This window comes from Pseudonaja textilis, chromosome 16 (genome assembly GCF_049901715.1).
Source record: "Pseudonaja textilis isolate UNSWEBS1 chromosome 16, rPseTex1.2, whole genome shotgun sequence".
Lineage (NCBI taxonomy): Eukaryota > Metazoa > Chordata > Lepidosauria > Squamata > Elapidae > Pseudonaja > Pseudonaja textilis.
The window spans coordinates 3,196,483-3,217,423 of record NC_142005.1 but is presented as its reverse complement, the minus strand read 5'-3'; the positions used below and the strand labels follow the sequence as shown (position 1 = coordinate 3,217,423).

The 20,941-nt window shown below is 47.7% G+C and overlaps 1 protein-coding gene across 1 annotated transcript in view; it reads right to left on the bottom strand.

Annotated features, from left to right (window-relative positions):
* The window catches only part of PPP2R5B (protein phosphatase 2 regulatory subunit B'beta), a 31,950-nt gene extending 12,079 nt beyond the window's left edge, over positions 1–19,871 (bottom strand). The window contains 7 exon segments of the mRNA XM_026717667.2: positions 886–945; positions 1,238–1,368; positions 1,802–1,894; positions 2,334–2,435; positions 5,715–5,911; positions 18,694–18,808; positions 18,810–19,871. Coding sequence (XP_026573452.2) covers positions 886–945; positions 1,238–1,368; positions 1,802–1,894; positions 2,334–2,435; positions 5,715–5,911; positions 18,694–18,808; positions 18,810–18,923 — 812 coding nt within the window. The 5' untranslated portion in view covers positions 18,924–19,871.
* Between the last annotated feature and the right edge of the window lie 1,070 nt (positions 19,872–20,941).

Sequence of the window (20,941 nt, the reverse complement as noted above, 5' to 3'; positions counted from 1 at the left end):
CCAGTTCTGGTCGTTACCTGTAACAAAAAGTGACTTTTACAATAAAACAAACGCAGGAAGGTGGGCTTGTCTCAATGCTCCTTTCGGGTGCTAAGAACTGTTTAAAAAGAGGCAGAAATTGGACATTTGGCTTCTCCGCCCACCAGGTCAAAGGATCTCTGCAGGTCCGGTCTCCAGGTGAGACAGACCAGGTGAGACAGAGGAAAACAGCCTCCAAACTGTCAAAGGGAGGAAGAGGAAACATTTCCTCCCCTGTTTTCCTGTGTGCAGAAGGACCACCAGTGGACTAAAACCACCGTTCAAAGAGATCCAGATGAGTAGGAACTGGATAGACCGGGAACCACGGGGTGGGATCGCTGCCCGGCTGCTGGGTGGGCACAGCCATGGTGGGGGTGGCCTACCGGGACGTCCGCGAGGGCCGTTCTTCGCCTCCCCCGGGGTCTGGAGGCCTTCTGGAAGCCAGAAACGGGCCCCCTTTTCACCCTCCCGGGGCCTCTGTGTGGACCCTGCACTTACCTGCATCCCAAATGGGCCTCGGGGAGGGGGAGGGAGGGGGAGGAGGGGCCAGGCGGTCGGTTAAACTATCGGTTCGGTGAACTAGATGTAAATTTAACACCCGCTTTGCCCAAACCGGTCTGAATCCCACCCTTGCCGGCAGCCTGTGGAACCCGCCGCCCCATGAAGTGGCAAGTTCTCCTTGGCTAAAGGTCTTCGGCCAAAGGGCTTGGAGGTCCCTCCTTTCAAGAGATGGCTCTCCTGGATCCTGCCCTCAAGCAGGGGGTTGGACTAGATGACCTCGGGGCTCCCTTCCCAAGAACGGGGAAAGGCCATCCTTGCTATGCCCTCACGGAGCGTTTGCTTGGCCCCCAGCCCTGAAAGATTTACCTTCCGAGGATTTCTAGTAATTCAGCCACTCCGTTGAAATGTTCGGTCTCGTAGATAAACCTGTCGGGGAGGGAAGGAAAGGAAGAAACAGGGAGGCTTTTATTCTCGTCCCATTGTCTCTTCCCTAAAATCTGAGGTTGGCAGGCAACTCCTCCCTCCCTCCCTCCCTCTCCCCTTTGCCCCCTTTCCCCATCTTCCTGAAACACGACAGGTAGGTCTACAGGCTCCGTCGATAAGGTTCCCCCGTGGAACTAATCAGAAATTCTGGGGCCAGGTCAGAAATCGAAAAAGAGTTGCGCACAAAAAGGACGCTCCTCGGTGGCTGGGGGTGAAACACGCAGGCCAAGCTCACCTCAAAAAAATGTTATTGCATTGCTTGCGAATGTACGCCCGAAGGCCCAGGAATTTGCCGTAAACCCGGTGAAGGATGGTCTTGAGGTATTCGCGTTCCCTGGGGTCTTCGCTGTCAAACAATTCTAGCAGCTGGAGGAAGGCGGGCGAGAGAGAAAAAGAGCATTATTGTTGCCAAGGATTTGGAAAACGTTTCCCACTTCATGACCGCAAATGCATTGTAAGTTATTAAAGCCATCCTAATGGGCTAGCCTCGAACTGTTATATTTCACTATTCTATTCTATTCTATTCTATTCTATTCTGTTCTGTTCTGTTCTGTTCTCTTCTATTCTGTTCTCTTCTCTTCTATTATTCCATTCATTTTATTCTGTTCTGTTCTGTTCTATTCCATTCTGAACGGAAAAGGCAGAATTAGAGGTCTTCTAGTCCGACCCTCTGCTCCAGCAGGAGACCTTGTGCCATTTCAGGACAATTCTCTTCTTGAACACCTCCGGTGATGGGAGCACCCACGACCGTCCCACCGTGATTCCCGGCCGTAAAACCCTTCCTATTGCTCTCACTTACCATCAACACGAATTTCTGGTCTATGTATCGCTTGGCCACCGAGGGCTGGAAGTCTGGACTTTCAAGGAACCGGAGGAAAAATTCATATACAAGCTGGGAAGAGAAAGAGGGAGAGAAGGAGAAGCCATCAAACCCAACTCAACTTTCTTTGTCCACCAGGAGGCAAACGCCTGAAAGCCTTGAAAAGGTGGAATCTCCACCAGGCCAGGGGGTGAAATGCTAGCGGTTCATACCGGTTTGTCCGAAGCGGTAGTTAAAAAAAAAAAAAAGGCTCCCACGATCAGCTGAGAGGATATAAAAAAAAGAAAAGCACAGGATCTGCCTGCCGCTGGTGAAGATGTTGTTACTCTGGCCTCTCTGATAAACAGGTGGTCAACTCATAAAATATTTCTATGGTTTTTTTAGAGTTGCCAAAAAAGAAATGGGGGGCGGGGGTGAGAGAGCAGCAGCTTGGAAATCGAAAGTGCATTCCACGCATCCTTTTTCAAAGATAGCAAGCGATTAATCTCCAGGCCTTCGGAAGGACTCTCACCTGGAGATGCGGCCAGGACGGTTCCAGATTTGGTTCGTCTTCTTCGGGATCGAACTCCGGATTTTCACTGGGTGGAAGAATTCGGAAAATGTTGACTGAGATCTGGAGGGAGAAGGGAGAGTTCAGCCCAAGCCCAAAATCTGGAAATGAGACCACCTTTCAAGGCCAGCACTGACCCCACCCAAGCTTCGGATCCAGAGCTAAGCCCCAGGAAAAAAAAAACATCACAGGAGAGATCCAACCTGGAGCTAAGGAGAAATTTACTGGCAGGGAGAACAATTAACCCGTGGAACAGCTTGCCACCAGAAGTTGTGGGGGCTTCATCGCTGGAGGCTTTTAAGATGAGGTTAGACAGCCATTTGTTGAGATTGGGATAGGCTTTCCTGCTTAGTAGGGGGTTGGACTAGAAGCCCCCAACCCTGTTATAGGATGGAGTTCTTCTAGTCCAGGGGTCGCCAACTTTTGGGACCTCAGGGACCACCAAACTCATCATTTTAAATCCCGCAGACCAGAGACTCTGGGGAAATCCCCCCAAAAGTCTGCAGGAAAATTCCCCACCCCATTTTCCTACCCATTGATCGTTCTTTATTTGGGATCGCAGGATACCGTCTCCAGCTCCGTTCTCGGGGGGAGAGAGGAGAGACTTTTGGCTTCATGCAAGGAAAGCAGCAGAAGCTGTAGAAGTCTTTCTTTCTCTCCCCCAAACTCCACCAGAAATGAGTCTTTGCCAGCACAGCCTCTTGGAGCAGGAGGCCTTGCAGGGTCCCAAAGACTCATCTCTGGCGGAGTTTGGGGGAGAGAAAGAAAGACTTTGGCTGCTTTCCTTGCGTGCAGCCAGAAGCAGAAGAAAGAAGTGGAAAGAGCAGCCCGGTGGCCAGGCAAGGCGCGTGGGGCACGTCTTCCCCCTCCGCCCTTCCCCCCCTCCCCTCCTCACGTGGTCCGCAATGCAAGTGACACAAGCCTTGTGTTCCCGCGGGCCATGTGGGCAGCCTGGATTAATTGTTTTGAGGGTGACATTTCTTGGCAGACCACCAAAATTTTCTCGCGGACCACCACTGGTCCCCGGCCCACTGCTTGACAACCGCTGTTCTAGTCCAGCCCCTGCTTGGGACAGGAAACCCTACACCACTTCAGTCAAACGGTTAACCATCCAACCATCTTTTTAATAACTTCCGGTGTTGAAGCATCCACAACTTCTGGAGGCAAGTTGTCCCACTGATTAATTGTCCTAACAGTCTGGAAGTTTCTCCTTCATTCTAAGGATTTGCCGTTGCAAAGAGGTCTAAGTGGTTTGCCATTGTCTCCTTCCGAGGGCTGAGGGAGAGGGACAGGCAGTGACAGAGTCAGCCAGCTGGCTTCGTGCCCCAGGCGGGACTAGAACTCACCCTGGCCTGGTTTCTGGCTGGGGCCTAAAGTACGTGCCAAACTGGCTCCCTTAGCCTTCAATCGTGCCTTTTTGGTTTAGTTTTTAAAATCATTAAACCATGATTCATTACAAAGCAGTCATACATTCAGTTGTTTTACTAATTTAAACCATGAATTATGAATGAACGTTGACTGTTTCTTACAAGTTTGCATGCTTTATGAACGCGGCCCACAAATTAACACATTTTATGTAATGCGGCTCCCACGTTTGAGTTTGAAACCCCTGTTTTAAACCGTTGGAAGGCTGAAAGCTTCGGTTTAGATCTGCAAATAATTTAACTGCAAAGTTAACCGTGACTTCTCAGATTCCCTGAAAACACAGTGTAAAAGGTTATCTAATCTTTCTTCCCCTTTTCTGACAGCACATGTGTCATCTTCAAGTCAGCCTCACCTTCCCCCGGATAAGCCTAATGGTGAATAAATGCGTTGGAGAAGTACTTCCGTTTCCCCATTCATCAGAGTCAAGAATCATCGGGTACAACACTTAATGATAGTCACAGGGTACAATAAGAATGGAATGGAATGGAATGGAATATGGAATGGAATGGAATGCAATGCAATGCAATGGAGTAGAATAGAATAGAATAGAATAGAATAGAATAGAATAGAATAGAATAGAATAGAATAGAATAGAATAGAATAGAATAGAATAGAATAGAATAGAATAGAATAGAATACTGGAATGAAGAATAGAATAGAACAGAACAGAACAGAATAGAACAGAACAGAATAGAACAGAACAGGAATTATTTATTGACCAAGTGTGATTGGACACACAAGGAATTTGTCTTGGTGCAAATAATCTCAGCGTACATAAAAAGAAAAGATCCATTCGTCCAGAGTCAAGAATCATCAGGTACAACACTTAATGATAGCCATAGGGTACAATAAGCAATCAAATCATGATTGGAAGAACTGCAGTGATTCACTGAACGGCAACTAGAAAAGTCACAAAATGGAATGAAAGTCATTTACCAACTGCCTCACTTAGCAACAGAAATGTGGGGCTCTACTGCGGTGGTAAGTCAAGGACCCCCTGTAGTACAAGTTCCTACCCACCTGCCACTACTCTGCACATTTTTTGGCCAGCCTTTTACCATCTTTTTCTTTCATTGTTCTTTTCCCCCCCTAAATATATAAAAGCGAAAGACCCCTCACGCATCATCACAAAATCTGCAGAACCGTAAAGCCTACAAACTTGAAATTTGACCCATAGGTTCCTCTTGGCTTCTAGGGGCTCGCTAAGAAAGGATTTTTCAAAATGACCATCAGAGCATTTAGAGTATTTCCTATATTGTTATTATTATTAACACGCTCTGATGCTAAGGAGTTCTACTCCCCCTCCCCACCTGGAAAGAAATCTCTTCCAAAGGCAAAACACAAGCAGAGGAGTTTCAGTTTCAGAGGACCAAGCAGCTTTAGTCCAGAACAGTTGAGCTAAGCCACGCCCAGGCTCCTTGCTGTCTCCTTCTTGCTCACACAGCAAATACCGTTTCAGTTTCCAAACAGCCCTCAACTCTCTCACACACTGACAGGATGCTAGCCAGATGGATACCGATGGATGCTGGTAGGTAGAGGCAGAATTTTTCTCTCTCTTATTTTCCTCCCCCAAAACGAAACCCAACCACATACTTTCGTAGCGAAGCACGGGTATAAGAGCTAGTTATTGTATAAAATGGCAAAACAAGAAGAGAAAATAGGAAATTAAGGGAAGGAAAGGGAATGGGGAAAAGGGGGTGTGAGATAAAAGGGGGAAGAGAAAGAGAAATAAAAGGGGGCCTTGACTTCCAACCCTTCCTAGCACCGTACGAGATAAACGAACTCCAGCCTCCACTTTTTACTTTTACACACTGATATTTCGCTAGCCAGAAATAATCTTTCTGATCCACAAAACCAAGATCAAAGTTTCAATTCTTATCCCCCCGCCCCCCACCTTCACGAGCAGAAGCTTTTTACCATCTTGATGATCTCGGGATAGAGCGGCTCGATCAGGATGCCACGGTTGGTGGCCACACACTCCACCAGTTCGTTCAGGGCTGCCCGCTTGATCTCCTTGCCTTTCAGGTCAGCGACGCAGTCCAGGAAGTCGAAGACGATGGAGCATTGCTGCAGCTTCTTGCACAGAAGGTCGTGCAGCTCTGAAACCGGAGCGTCTGCAAGGGGAAAGCAGAGAGGCCGTGAGCACTCACAGAGCAACAGCCCTTCAGACGTCTGTATCCTGCTTCTCAGTGCCTTTCCAGCCCTCTCTGAGCGGTTTCCAGAGCCGGCCTCTTGCCCCCAACAATCTGGGCCCTCGTTTTACCCACCTCGGAAGGAGGGAAGGCTGAGTCGACCTTGAGCCAGTCAGGATCAAACAGCTGGCAGTGGGCAGAGTCAGCCTGCAATACTACGTTCTGACCAGGAGGGAGGGAGGGAGGGAGGGAGGGAGGGAAGGGAGGAAGGAAGGAAGGAAGGAACGGCGGGCAATATAGCAATAGCCCTTGAACTTATATCCCGCTTCACAGTCCTTTCCAGCCCTCCCTCAGCAGTTTACAGAGTCAGCCTCTTGCCCCCAACAATTTGGGTCCTCATTTTACCGACCACGGAAGGATGGAAGGCTGAATCAACCTTGAGCCAGTGAGAATCGAACTGCTGGCAGTTGGCAGAGTTAGCCTGTAATACTGTATTCTAACAGGAAGGAAGGAAGGAAGGAAGGAAGGAAGGAAGGAAGGAAGGAAGGAAGGAAGGAAGGAAGGAAGGAAGGAAGGACAGTAGCAATAGCATTTAGACACTTATATACCACTTTATAATGCTTTACAGCCCTCTCTAAGCAGTTTACCTCGTGCCCCCAACAATTGGGTCCTCATTTTACCAACCTCGGAAGGAAGGAAGGCTGAGTCAACCTTGGGCTTGTTAGGATGGAACTGCTGGCAATCAGCAGAGTTAGCTTGCAATGTTGCACTCTGACCACTGTGCCACCATGGCAATAGGATAGAATAAATATTGGAATGAAGGTTAGAGTAGAGTAGAATATTGGAATGAAAGAATAGAACAGAATATTTATAGACTGCTTCCGTGTGTTTACAGCCCTCTCTAAGCTTTTTATGGAATCAGCCTCTAGGCCTCAAAATCTAGGTCCTCATTTTCCCGGCCTCGGAAGAAGGGAAGGCTGAGCCAACCTGGAGCCAATGAGAATGTGTGCTCAGAGTTTCTGAGGAGGGACAGAGTTCCCACCCTTCCCCACAGAAGAGCCAGGATTATGCCCTAACTAGCACTGGAGGTTTAGACCAAACATGTTGTTGTTTTTCTGCGAGAAATTCCTGGATCTGGGATGGTTCCAGTGTTCAGTACGGCCTCTACGTCTTGTTGAGAGCAATAGCAATGGAGCTTATGCTACTTTAATATACCGCTTTAGCCCTCTCTATGCAGTTTACAGAGTCAGCCTCTTGCCCCCAACAATTTTACCCACCTCGGAAGGATGGAAGGCTGAGTCAACCTTGAGCTGGTCAGAATCGAACTGCTGGCAGTGGGCAGAGTCAGCCTGCAATGCTAAATTCTAGCCACCGCGCCACCACAGCTCGTACAATGGGACCCTCCATGAGAAAGCAGAGGCCCCGTGAGAATTTACACAGCATCCCATATGAGAAAGCAGGGGGCTCATATGTTGGAAGCACATACGTGGCTGTCTCTTTCCCTTCATTGCAATCCGGCTTTGACTGGCGCAACATGCGTGACATATCCTTTCACTCTTTTCCATTATTTTTTTTGGAAGGGAAAGACCAGAGCTGCTGAGCATTACCAAAAGATGTGCTTACAACCGTCAACAACGTCGGAAATCCAACCGGTTGTGGGAAAGCACCAACGGCTCAGAATTGCATTGGGAAAGCTGCATCTCTAATGCCACAGAGCCTGGCAAAAGACACACACACACACACACACACACACACACACACCCTTCTATCTCTGGGGGCTAATTGCTATGGAGCAACTTCACGGCAAGAGCAATTAACAGAGTATTTTAATTATGGCGCTTTACACCACGCTTCAAAGATAGCTCGTAAAACCTTCATCGCTTAGTGCTGTACCCGGGAAATATCACAATTCAAAGATGGGTGACTTACAACCTGTGCGTTTTTTTTAAAGCTCTGCTGGCTGGGGAATTCTGGGAGTTAAAGTCCACAAGTCTTAAAGTTGCCAAGTTTGGGAACCCCTGTTTTAAAGAGTCCCCAGGACCCAAACACCAACAGAAAACCATTCCCAAAATAACTTGCAGGGCTGGGTTCACCCAAGCCCGCCAGAAAGTGAGGCTGAACTCATACAAAAAAAAAAAGAGGTGATCTACTTAATAATACACACGATCACTGCAGCAAGGTTAGCTTTTGCTCAAAAGTGGAAAGATAAAAGAAATTCCTGATGAAGATGATGTATTAAAAAAGATTTGGACTTGCACTGAGATGGACAAATTAACTTTAGAAATATGACTATTATTAAGTGTTGTACTTTATGATTCTTGAATCCTGACAAATGTCTCTTTTCTTTTATGTACACTGAGAGCATTTGCACCAAGACAAATTCTTTGTGTGTCCAACCACACCTGGCCAATAAAAGAATACCATTCTATTCTATTCTATTCTATTCTATTCTATTCTATTCTATTCTATTCTATTCTATTCTATTCTATTCTATTCCATTCCATTCCATTCCATTCCATAATTCTATTCTATTCCAATTTTTTATTCTATTCCTATTCCATTTTTTTCTATTCCATTCTATTCTATTCTATTCTTATTGTACCCTATAACTCTTATTAAGTGTTGTACCTGATGATTCTTGACTCTTGACGAATGTCTCTTTTCTTTTATGTATATTGAGAGTATTTACACCAAGACAAATTCTTTGTTTGTCCAATCACACCTGGCCAATAAAGAATTCTATTCTATTCTATTCTATTCTATTCTATTCTATTCTATTCTATTCTATTCTATTCTATTCTATTCTAAAAAGACAAAGACGAAACAGAATACTACGAAGAATGGGATAAATTTTATCATTGGGGGAGGGGGGAAAGGAAGGATCTAGAACCAAAGGATAGGAGGGTGGGCAGAACGGATGAGTAGAAATAGAAAATGTGTATAAATGCATAAATGCATATAAAACACCTTATGCCATAATATGTATGACAAACAGGATTGCCAGGACAATCACACCACAGCCAATGTTTTTAACAATTTATTCAATAAAATTTTTGTAATTTAAAAAAAAAGAAAAGAAAAACAAGTGAGGCTCAGCTCAAGAGACTTCACTTCCCAAAATCTCTGCAGTGGGAAAAAAATAATAATTTCTGGGCGCGTCTGGTTAAAAAAATAATTTAAAAGGGTGTAGTTCCCTTCAGTGAAATAAATAAACTGCTTACCTCCATAGACATGTATACCGCTCAGATATAACTGACTAAGCAGCCATAAATATATTATAAGCTTATATTGCAGACGTAAGTCTACATTTGAATTTGCAGGGCAATTAAGCTTTGGAAGAAGCTGAAATGCGATACCAACAGTTCCTTGACCTTTCCTGCATTCCCACAGCTTAGTTCCACTGCTGATCTTTCATGGCCTTTGCAAGCAAAACTTTGCTCTATTTTCAGTGACTTTGTTCCTTTCCTAAAATAGGGACAAGAAGAATGCTTCAAATGTTTACAAATCGCCCAGTAAATACAGACACACAACCCCTCTACTAATAATGGACCAGACGTACCAGGAACGCTAGCCCTGAAGGTTAGTTTAAGTCCACTGCTGTCCTCTTGTCACCCCAAATATCTCAGCTCACAAATGGGGATATTCGAGATCTGCAGGCACAGAACCCTAGTTTTGGAAGGGTTCCTTGGGGCTATCAGGCTGAACCTCCCTGCTCGGTGTAGGAATTTAACTCAAAGCAACCCAGAGAGGTGAGCGCCTAGCTTGTGCTTCGAGACATCCAGCAAATATCTTTTTGATTTTTATGCTAACGAGTTGTATTCAGCTCTTCGGAAGCACCATCCTAAATCAGGGTTTCTCAACTTGGCAACATTAAGATGTGTGGGTTTCAACACCCAGAATTCCTTCACCGGCCCGGTATACTTGTACATTCAAATTAGCAGATGAACATTTTAAAAAAAACTATACAAGGTTGTGTGAAAAAGAAGCATTTTTGAAAATTAAAAAAAAGAAGATTAAGTAATCTAATTCCCATCTAATTTTTTAAAAAAAAACCTACACTTTTTTGTGGCAAAAAAGAAGTATTTTTAAAAAGAACATTAAGTATAATTCCCAGTGTAATTCTGGTGGATTCACACACACTGATCACAAAGTTTATCTCAACAGTTTATAACAGTGATTTTCAATCTTGTCAACTTTGAATTAGGTGGACTTCAACTCCCAGAATTCCCCAGCCAGTATGCTTTAAGATGGGTGGACTTCAACTCCCAGAATTCCCCAGCCAGTATGCCCCAGTCGGGAATTCTGGGAGTTGAAATCCACACATCTTAAAAGTTGCCGAACCACTGACGTAGATCTGTGGTTCCCCCACTTGGTGGCCTGGCTGGGGGGTGGGGAGAGAGAGGGGAGCGGATCCACGCGAGGGTGGGCCGGCATGCATGCCCAACTCAACTTGTGTGTGTGGTGGGCCAGCGTGCATGCTTATGCCCACCAGCTTGACAAATAGAGCTGTGAGAGCATACATGTGTCCGCTGGTGTGCTGCTCGCGTGGCCAGGTTGCAAATAGGCCACGGCCGATTAGTGGGTTGCACATCCCGGGGATAGATTTTCCTCCATGATCATCTCTCCCCAATTGTTCTTTCAGATATCCGGCAGAGAGGAGCTGATGTATTTAGGAAGTTTTACCCAACATTTACTCCTTCACCCTCAAACTAACCTTTATTGACCTCACCCCATTCCTAAGAGGTCTGTAAGGGGCGTGCATAAGCGCACAATCGTGCCTACCGTCCCTGTTCCTATTTCTTGTATTTAAACTTACGTTTATTCTTGTTTCTGTTGTATTGTAAGCTTTTGACAAATAGATAAATAAAAATAAAATAAATAAATAAAATTTGACATCTGTTTTCCTGGGAGTAGGAAGTCCTCTGTCAGGATTCCGGCAGTTACCCCCATTTAAATCATGAGTCTTGAGCCAAACTTCCAAAACTTAAAAGGATTTATTGGGACTTAGCATGTCAGCACCGCCTGCGTGTAGCCGACTCTGAGACACATCATTCATTGTCACTTTTGACCCTGGTTTTCCCCTCACCCCCTGGGTGCATCGTAATTCATATTCTCCAATGGATACCTCTATAGTCAAGAGTCATCAATTATGCTCTCCAGCTAGATATTTGCATGTTAGATATTCAGTCACTTGGTTACTATCTTTGAAAACATTTATGGAATGCAGTTTCGGTTTTGCACTGCTCCTCCCTCCCTTCGTTTTGGCAACTCTAAAAAGACCATAGAAATATTGTATGAGTTGACATCCTCCCTTTCACACGTGCTCTGGAACGACCCAGCCTCTTTCTCAAAACTAAACGTTTCCAGCGGCCTCCATGCCTCTCCTCCCAGTTCCTGCTCCACGTTTCCATCCCTTTTTGACAAGCCTTTTCCATTTTTCATGATTTCACATTGGCACAACTCCCGCTTAAAACGCTTTGCTTCATAGATTTCATACACTGACGGGTGACCAGGATTGTTTTCGCACAACAGTGGAAACAGACCGATACCCTTACAGAAGATACGGTGATTTTCAAAAGGGCTTGAATGTGCAGAAATCGACAAATGAATGATGGAGTTTAAAGATAAGGAGGAAACAGAATATTATTAAGATTTGGGACATGTGGTATGAGGAGAAAAGTAAAGAATAAGTATAAAATTACTGGAGAGTTGCAGGAAATGTATATATAAGGAATTATAAAAAGGTCAGTACAATTGTACAAATAGTAGAGAAATATACCAGGAATTGAAAATGAAAGTATTACTATGGAAATAGGAAAGAAGACGACTCTGATGTACTGTCAAAAATGGAAATGTGGTGTAAATGTTTGGAAAATGTGTAAATAATAATAATAATAATAATAATAATAGGAGCCCTTGGATCAATACCTAAGGGGCTACCTCGCTATTTGGAAATCCTGAATTTATCAGACTTGAATACCCTGATTCTACAAAAAAAAACCACCCTACTTGGAACAGCTCATATCCTCCGACGCTACTTGAACAGTTCCGAGGTCCTTGCTTGGGACTCGAGCTGTTGAGCTACCAACCAGCCCCAAAGGCTGTGAATCTCACTAAAGATACAACAACAACAACAAACAACAACAAAACAACAACAATAATAATAATGCTTTGCTTTAAAAAGAGGCACACGGGGTTTAGAGGAAGCGGTTGACTGGCACAGGAGACCGTGAAAATCCTGTGACCGCTTCTCTTGATGGAGCCTAAAATGGCCTTTTATTTTTTTAAATCATCATCTCTCACACCGCTGATTCACATTCGGCTTGTTACCAAAAACAGCTTACACACACACACACACACACACACACACACACACACACACTTATTACCGAGCAAAGGGATAATTCCCTTTTCAACAGCGTCCTGCCGTTTTCAGCTTGCTAAGCGAAACTAATTCGGCATTAGCCTTTCTGAAATTTCCTTCAGTTTTCAGCCTGATTCTCTAACGGTTTGTTCGTTGATTCATTGATGAAAATTTCTAGGGCCAACTTGATCGGGGTGAAAATCGGGGGGAAGCCTTATAGCGGTGGCCCCCAACCTTTTGGGCACCGGGGACCGGTTTGTGTGGAGAGCTGGTTTTCCCACGGACCATGGGGCAGTCTGGTTTCATACGCTTCCTGCATCCCGCACATGTGCGGCTAGGGTTGTGCTCGCTTGTGCGGGACCCGTTCTGGGTCTTAAAACATGAGCCAGCCATGTGCGGCAGCAGCCAAAAAAGCTAATACAATCCTTGGCTGGATAAACAGAGGCATAGAATCAAAATCACGTGAAGTACTACTACCACTTTATAAAGCCTTAGTAAGACCAGACCTGAAATTCTGCATTCAGTTTTGGTTACCGCATTACAAAAAAAGATGTTGAGACTTTGGAAAACGTGCAAAGAAGAGCAACTAAAATGATCAAAGGCCTGGAGACTAAAACATCTGCAGGATTTGGGTCTGGCCAGTCTAATGAAAAGAAGGACTTGGGGGGACATGATAGCAGCGTTCCAGCATTTGAGGGGCTGCCCCAAAGAAGAGGAAGGGGTCAAGCTATTCTCCAGAGCACCAGAAGGCAGAGAAGAAACAACGGGTGGAAACTCATCAACCAGGAGTAGGGGCTCCTGCCTGAGCAGGGGGTTGGACTAGAAGACCTCCAGAGTCCCTTCCAGCTCTATTCTGATACTGACTCTCCGCACTCTTTACAGACCGAGGATTGAGGAAGAAGGAAGGATACGTTAAATAACCTCTTACTTTTCCCAGATAAAAAGCTTTCATTTTTCTCTTCTCCCTCCCAAAAGTTTATTAAAATTCAAAAAAGCGTAAAACACACACATACAAAAAAAAGAAAGAAAAAGAAACAAGGAAATGTCGGGAAGATTAGGGAGTCAAACAGGGAGAAACCTCTGGCTTTCTTTGGTACTGATAAAAACCTAAAGAACAATGACCCTTTGAGCTAGTATAGATAAAAACTTTTTCCCTCTGAACAGCAAACAAGGAAGGACGCCTCTTTTCATTAAGGATGGGAAACTTTTGAACAACAATGTTTCTCAGCCTTGGGCACTCGAAGGCGTGTGTGGGCTTCAACTCCCAGAATTCCCCATATAGGATATAGGCCCATGATGGTGAACCTATGGCACGCAGAGCCACAGGGGGCATGCAGAGCCATTTGTGCAGGCACGCGAGCCGCAGGGAAACTTACCTCACTGCGCATGCGCGCACCTCACAGCTGATTTTCGGCCTCCCAGAGGCTTGGAAAAAGCCTCTGCAGGCTTTGCAGGGCGAATAATAGGCCTGTATCATCACTTCCTGTAATACTGCATGCGCAGGGGGGGCGCATTGCCTTCTGAGTACTGGCACAAGGGCGGACGAGCACCAGCGCACGCACAAGAACAATCAACCAATGGAAGAGAAGTTGCCCTCGGAAGTTGTGGGAGCTTCATCACCTGAGACCTTAAAGAAGAGACTGGACTGCCATTTGTCAGAAATGGTCTAGGGTCTCCCACTTGGGTGGAGGGTTGGACTAGATGACCTCTAAGGTCTCTTCCAACTCTTGATTATCTGTTATCTATTGACAATTTTTGGCACAGGAGCCCAGAAAGGTTAGCCACCACTGACATAGGCTATGCTCCCTGTATCTTACTGAGCTTGTCAGTAACCAGAAAACTAAGTGAACAACTTGTAGAGATTCACAAATTACTCATAATATATTTTGATTTAGTGCAAGCCGGCGCATTTGACCAGCTCAAAACAGTCAATGAAAGTAAAGCTGCTTTTCAAAGGCTGAAGGTTGTAATTAAAGTCGTTAATTACAGCCAAAAGGATTTCTTCCCACATATCAAAACACACCCCCTTCCCATGGGAACCCTCCAACAGGATAATTCTGCTGCCATTTAATGGGAATAGAGTTGGAAGGGACCTTAGAGGTCTTCTAGTCCAGCCCCCTGCTCAAGCATGAGATCCTATGCCATTTCCTAGACAAATTGTTGTCCAATCTCCTCTTTAAAACCTCCAGGGATGGAGCAGCCACAACTTCTGGTGGCAAGCAGTTCCACTGGTTAATTGTCCTCACTGTTTGGAAGTTTCTCCTGAATTCCAGGTTGCTTCTCTCCTTGATGAGTTTCCATCTGTTGTTTCTTGTCCTGCCTTCAGGGGCTTTGGAGAATAAATTGACCCCCTACATCTTCTTTGTAGCAGCCTCTCAAATGCTGGAATGCTGCTATCGTGTCTCCCCTGGTCCTTCTTTCTTCTAGACTGGCCGGACCCAAATCCTGAAAACATTCCTCGGATGTTTTAGTCTCCAGGCCTTGAATCATCTTGGTTGCTCTTCTCCAAACTTTTTTTTCAGACTTGGCGGGGGGGGGAGAGAGAGCTGCAAGTTGCAAACCGGGGTCCCAGAAACCTCAGGATGGCCATCGCAAGGGGGCCAAGCCGTTGCCATCCTCAGCTCATCGCCAGCAGGCATTCGGAGCAAGGAATCCTGCAAGGAATGGCACTAAGAGCCGAAGGCGGGTTGCGATTGTGGCCGCCCTGGGCGTGTTGTCACCATCTCCTTGGGGGCATGCCCTTGGGGCCCCAGGCAGCTCTCGGCAGCCCCTGGGAACTGCAACCATGGCAGCTGGGAGGCTGACGGCTTCCAACACCCAGGAGAAGCGACTCCAGCATCAAGGAGTCAGGAGGGACGTGGTAGCATCAGGTGGCCTCTCCACCACGGCCAAGTTCCTGGAGCAAGGACTCTGGGGGGGCTGTGGCCACATCTGGAAAAGGGACCAAGTGCACCCATGGGCACACAGAGAGAGGGAGGGAGGGAGAGAATAGATAAATGAAGGATGAGTGGATAGAAGATGGGTGAATAAATAGAAGCAGAGGAGTGGTAGGTAGGTAGATAAATGGAGACAGACCGATGATAGATATACAGAGGAAGAAAGGAAGGAAGAAGGGAAGATAGATGGAAAGGAAAAATAGGGGAAGGTCGGGGAGGATAGCTAGAAAAATGGATGGACAGTAAGGAGGTTTGATGGTGAAAAAAACTCTTTTCACATTTGGGTTTGTTTTTCTTTTGTTCTTTTCTTCGAACCTCCAAAAAAAAAAGACAAAATGTTTCTTTAAGTTTCTCCCATTTATTATTTTTCAAACAGAGAAATATTTTGTTGCAATGAAATCCTCCTTTGCCATGATATTGTTGTTCAGCTGGGGTGGGGCACGGCTCCAGTTATATGCCCTTGTGTGTGTGTGTGTGTGTGTGTGTGTGTGTGTCTGTGTGTATGTGTGTGTGTGTGTGTGTGTGTGTGAGAGAGAGAGAGAGAGAGAGAGAGAGAAAATTAAAATGTGTGGCTACTTTGTTTTTTTTAATAGCTAGTAAGTTTTGTTATTCCCTTCTAATCTGCCTGGCCCTTTCTCCGTAATACGTAATGTGTTTAATGGCTCTTCGGCTGTTTAGTGATCATTTAAGGCTTGCATTTCGGCCAAGAGATCATCAGTAAAATGATTTCCTTCCTATCGTTTTTACTAGCAATCAATAACAGCATCTCCCCCACCGGTTCCAGCCAGACCCCTGCATTTCCCCCAGGAGCCTTGGAAAATAATCCCTCAAGTATGAGATGCTGGAAAAATACAAGACCAGGGTTGGCCCTTTCCTGCAAACACACCTATAATTTTAGTCCCCGCCCCCTCACCCCCCAGGATCCAACCTCTGACCCGAAATTTCTGGCCCATCTCCTATCTACCCACCTTCTTAAGATTGTGACCCAGGAAGCTGCATTAAACCAAGTCATCTCCCTAGGAAAATCTATATATATATAAAAAGCAAAATACCACTCAGGCATCATCAAAAAAATCTCCAGAACTGTAAAGCCTACAAACTTGAAATTTGGCTTCTAGGGGCTCACTAAGAAAAGATTTTTAAAAATGACCATCAGAGCATTTAGAGTATTTCCTATATTATTACTATTATTAACACGCTCTGATGCTAAGGAGTTCTACTCCCCTCCCGACCTGAAAAGAAATCTCTTCCAAATGCAAAACACAAGCAGAGGAGTTTCAGTTTCACAACACCAAGCAGCTTTAGTCCAGAACAGTTGAGCTAAGCCACGCCCAGGCTCCTTGCTGTCTCCTTCTTGCTCACACAGCAAATACTGTTTCCGTTTCCAAACAGCCCTCAACTCTCTCACACACTGACAGGACGCTAGCCAGATGGATACCGATGGATGCTGGTAGGCAGAGGCACAATTTTTCTCCCTCTTATTTTCCTCCCCAAAAAACTAAGCCCGACCACATAGTTCCGTAGCGGAGCCCATGGGTATGGAGTTAGTATCCAATAAAATTATCTACTCACGAGAGCTGCAAGCTAAAAAGGATTATCCTTGTCACCTTATTTCCTGGCTGATCCTTTTTACGGCAAGCATCGAGTGGAACTGCTCGCCACCAGAAGGTGTGGGTGCTCCATCACTGTTTTTAAGAAGAGATTGGACAGCCATGTGTCTGAAATGGCATAAGTGTCTCCTGCCTGAGCAGGGGGTTGGACTAGAAGACCTCCGAGGTCCCTCCCAGCCCTAGGTTCTGAGACAGTTAACTTAGCCACTTCAAAACCGAGCAATTGGCACTGCGACTGCAGTTAACTTCATTTTTAAGTTTGCTTTTTGTGGGTTAAACTTGCAGTGGAGTGAGTTTACGTTCAAACTTACAGGTACTCCTCGAGTGATGACCACAATTGAGGCCAAAATTTATGCTGCTAAGTGAAACATTTGTTAAGTGAGTTTGACTTAGCAAGGTCGACTCAGCCTTCCGTCCTTCCAAGGTGGGTAAAATGAGGACCCAGATTGTTGGGGGCAAGAGGCTGACTCTGTAAACCGCTTAGAGAGGGCTGTGAAGCACTGTGAAGCGCTATATAAGTCTAAGGGCTCCTTCCTCCCTTCCCAGTTGTCAGAATGTAGTTATGCAGGCTAACTCTGCCCACTGCCAGCGGTTTGATCCTGACTGGCTCTAGGTTGACTCAGCCTTCCGTCCTTCCAAGGTCAGTAAAATGAGGACCCAGACTGTTGGGGGCAAATAGGCTGATTCCGTAAACTGCTTAGAGCAGCCTGGGAAGCAGAATATAAATCTAAAGGCTAGTGCTATTGCTCCATTTTACGGCTTTTCTTGCCACCGTTGTTAAATGAATCCCTGCGGTTGTTAAGTGAATCTGGCTTCCCCATTATCTCTGCTGGTCAGAAGGCCGCAAAAGGGGATCACGTGATTTTTGGGACACTTGCAACCGTCATAAATACCAGTCAGTTGCCAAGCGTTTAAATTTTGATCACATGACCACAGGCCTGCTGGAAAAAAACCGGTCCTAAATCACTCTTTTCAGGGCCGTTTATAACTTTGAACGGACACTAAACGAACTGTTGTAAGTTGAGGTCTACCTATATGAGGTACCTGTTTCTGCCTTGAGTTACTCATATACAGTAATAAAAGCAGGATACAAATCTAATACATAAAGATCTCAACTGCTTGGCTCTGGTTTATTGATCGCCGGCTGAAGCCAAACCAGGACAGGGAGTTCGAATCCCGCCTTAGGCACAAAAGCCAGCTGGGTGACTCTAAACCAGTCTTTCTGTCTCAGCCCAGCCCACCTTGCAGGGCTGTTGTGGGATAAAAGGAGGAGGAAGGAATGTTAGGCAAGTTTGCCACCTTAGATCGAAGAATAATACGGTTGGAAGGGGCCTGGAGAGGTCTTCTAGTCCAACCCCCTTCCCTTGCATTTGTAATAGAGGCAGGCTTAAACCTATAAAAAGAATAAATTATCCCAGAGCTTTACTGTATGAAACCACCCAAAATTGCACGGTACTAACAAGCCATCATTTAACAAGCTACCGCATCCTCAACAGGACTCACAAATAAGCAATCCACAGTTTATCTGAGCAAGTTCTGCCCTTCTCGGGAACTCGGGATTCATTTTATTTGAATTGATTTACAGCTTTTCCTGCCGGAGCAGCGGGTTGGACTAGAAGACCTCCAATGGCCCTTTCCAACTCGGTCTTCTATTTGGGTATGGCCTGTTTGGGGGTCATAGCTTGGCAAGGCTGCCTTTTCTCGGGCCGGGCTGGCATCCAATGGCACCCAAGTTGAGTGGGCCAGGGGGGTGGGCTTAACCTTGGGCATCTGACAAAAGCCCTCCAAACCCCATGGGGCAGGGGTCCGAAATCCAGCCAGCCCAGCCCGTTCCCCACCCCTCCCCCGTCCTACCTTTCAGCAGTGGGAGAGGTGTCAGCTCCTGCTGGTTGCTCTGGTACCGGAACTGGGAAGAACTGTGCGATCGTCTCTGGCGGGACCGGCGCAGCAGACCGGCGGAAAAACCGTCCCACTTTATCCGGAGGCGGCACCGGAGACAGCCCCGGGGACGAAGGGCTGGTCGGTGTGACGGCCGGAGGGATTTTGGTCTCCATGTCGTTAAGCGGGGTGGTCCGTCTGTCCATCCGGCAGCTTAACCCTGGGTGACGCCCGGCTTTGCTTTTAACCTCTCAGGGGGGCACCGGGCATCCCCTCCGGATGCAGCAGCGGGAACCCCATCACCTGTCCAGGTAAGGGATGGCGGGGGGTTGGGGGTCGCCAGTCCCAGTCTGGCTCCTGGCCAATCTCAGGTGTGTGTAGGGAGTGGGCGGGGGAGAATTCAGGTGAGTTGAAGTCCTCAGTGGCAGCTGTGGGTCACATCGAAGGAAGGGGGGGCTGCAGGCTGTCCAGTTCAGGGCCCCCCCATCAAGCGGAGACCAAGCAAGCCTCTGAAGAAGACCGGGGGGGGGGGAGCAGAGGGGCCTGGAGAGACCCCCTCCTCCCAGGGCCAGCCGGTCAGCCGGGGTCCCCTGGCGCTCCGGGAGGGAGGGAGAGACGAAGGGAGGGATTTAGGGATGGAGAGAGGGAAGGAGGGATAGATGGAGGAAGGGAGGGAAGGAAGGAGGGATGGACCGCTTGGGCAGCGGCCTGCCGGCGGAGGAGACCCCCGCTATCTCCCCCCCTCCTCCTCCTCGCAGGTGCGGCCAACAGGTTGCAGAGCGGCGTCCCGAGCAAGGTCAAGGCGGCTCTGCCGCGGCTGCGGCTGCTTCTCCTCCTCCTCCTCCTCTTCCTCCTCCTCCCTTCAAGCCGGCATCAGAGGCGGCGGCGGCGGCGGCATCGGCGGCGGCATCCCCGAGCAGGGAGCAGGCAGGCGGGGCCCGGGCGCGCCTCCGGACCGGCCCCTTCCCATGGGGGCCCCCAGGGCAGCGGCAGCAGCAGGGCGAGGCGCCCCCCGGGCGGGCTAGCCGGCAGGGGCGGGCAAGCGCATGGCCAGCCTCCCCCCGCTCCGCTCCGCTTCCCTTCCCTTCCTCCCCGCGGGCGTCTCAGCAGCGGCGGCAGCGGCAGCAGCAGCAGCGACGGAAGGAGCGACGGAGCCCGGAGGCGTCTCGGGCACGCGCGCGCCGGGCTCGCTCCCGCCACAACGCCTGCTCTTCACCCCGCCCGCGCCTGCCCGCCCGCGCGCGCGCGCGCCGGCTCGGCCGCCTGCCCGCGAGCCACGTGACCCCGGCGGGGCCCTCCCATTGGCCCCCTAAAAATAGAAGCTGCGTCAGGCTCCGGCAGGGGTGATGTCATCGCCGCCGGCCCGGCTGAGCGGGGGGAAGGAGGGACGGAGGGGGAGAGCTTGGAGCGCTTGCGCGGTTCGGCCTCCCGCCCCCCTCTCAGCTGCAGGACCCATCCTCCCCAGCCAGTCCCATTGGGCTGCTCTTCCAGCATCATCACTCATCCCCAGATGATCCCATGAGGCTCTTCTAGGGATCCAGCTGCAGTACCCATCCTCCCCAGCCAGTCCCATGTTAGGGCATCCAGCTCCAGCACCAGCACCCATCCTCCCCAGCCCAGTCCCATGAGACTCTTCTAGGGATCCTGCTGCAGTACCCATCCTCCCCAGCCAGTCCCATGTTAGGGCATCCAGCTCCAGCACCCATCCTCTCCAGCCAGTCCCATGAGACTCTTCTAGGGATCCAGCTGCAGTACCCATCCTCCCCAGACAGTCCCATGAGGCTCGGTTGTAATTATCTGCAAGGCCTTCTCACTCATCACTTCCAGTTTAGGACTCCAATTCCCAACTAGTATCTCTCCAGGCTGGGAATCAGGGGAATTGTAATCCCAGCTAGGAATTCTGGGAGTTCCAGCCAATATCTTGGAAAAACAGTCACGATCCTAGCTTGATCTGCAGTATCATTGAAAAAGAGCGATATAAACAAGAATCAGAGAGACCTCTAAATTGTGTGTGCGGGGGGTTGGACTAGATGACCTACAAGGTCCCTTCCGTTAATCTATGAGCAGGGGCGGGAAGCGATTTTATGACTTGTGGACTTCAACTCCCAGAATTCCCGAGCCTTTCATAAAAGGGCCATTATTTCCCACCCCGATCTAAGAGGATGACTCTGCAAGAGATAGTTAAAACTATTTGCTTCCTCTGTTTTGCTACGTAGGCGTATAG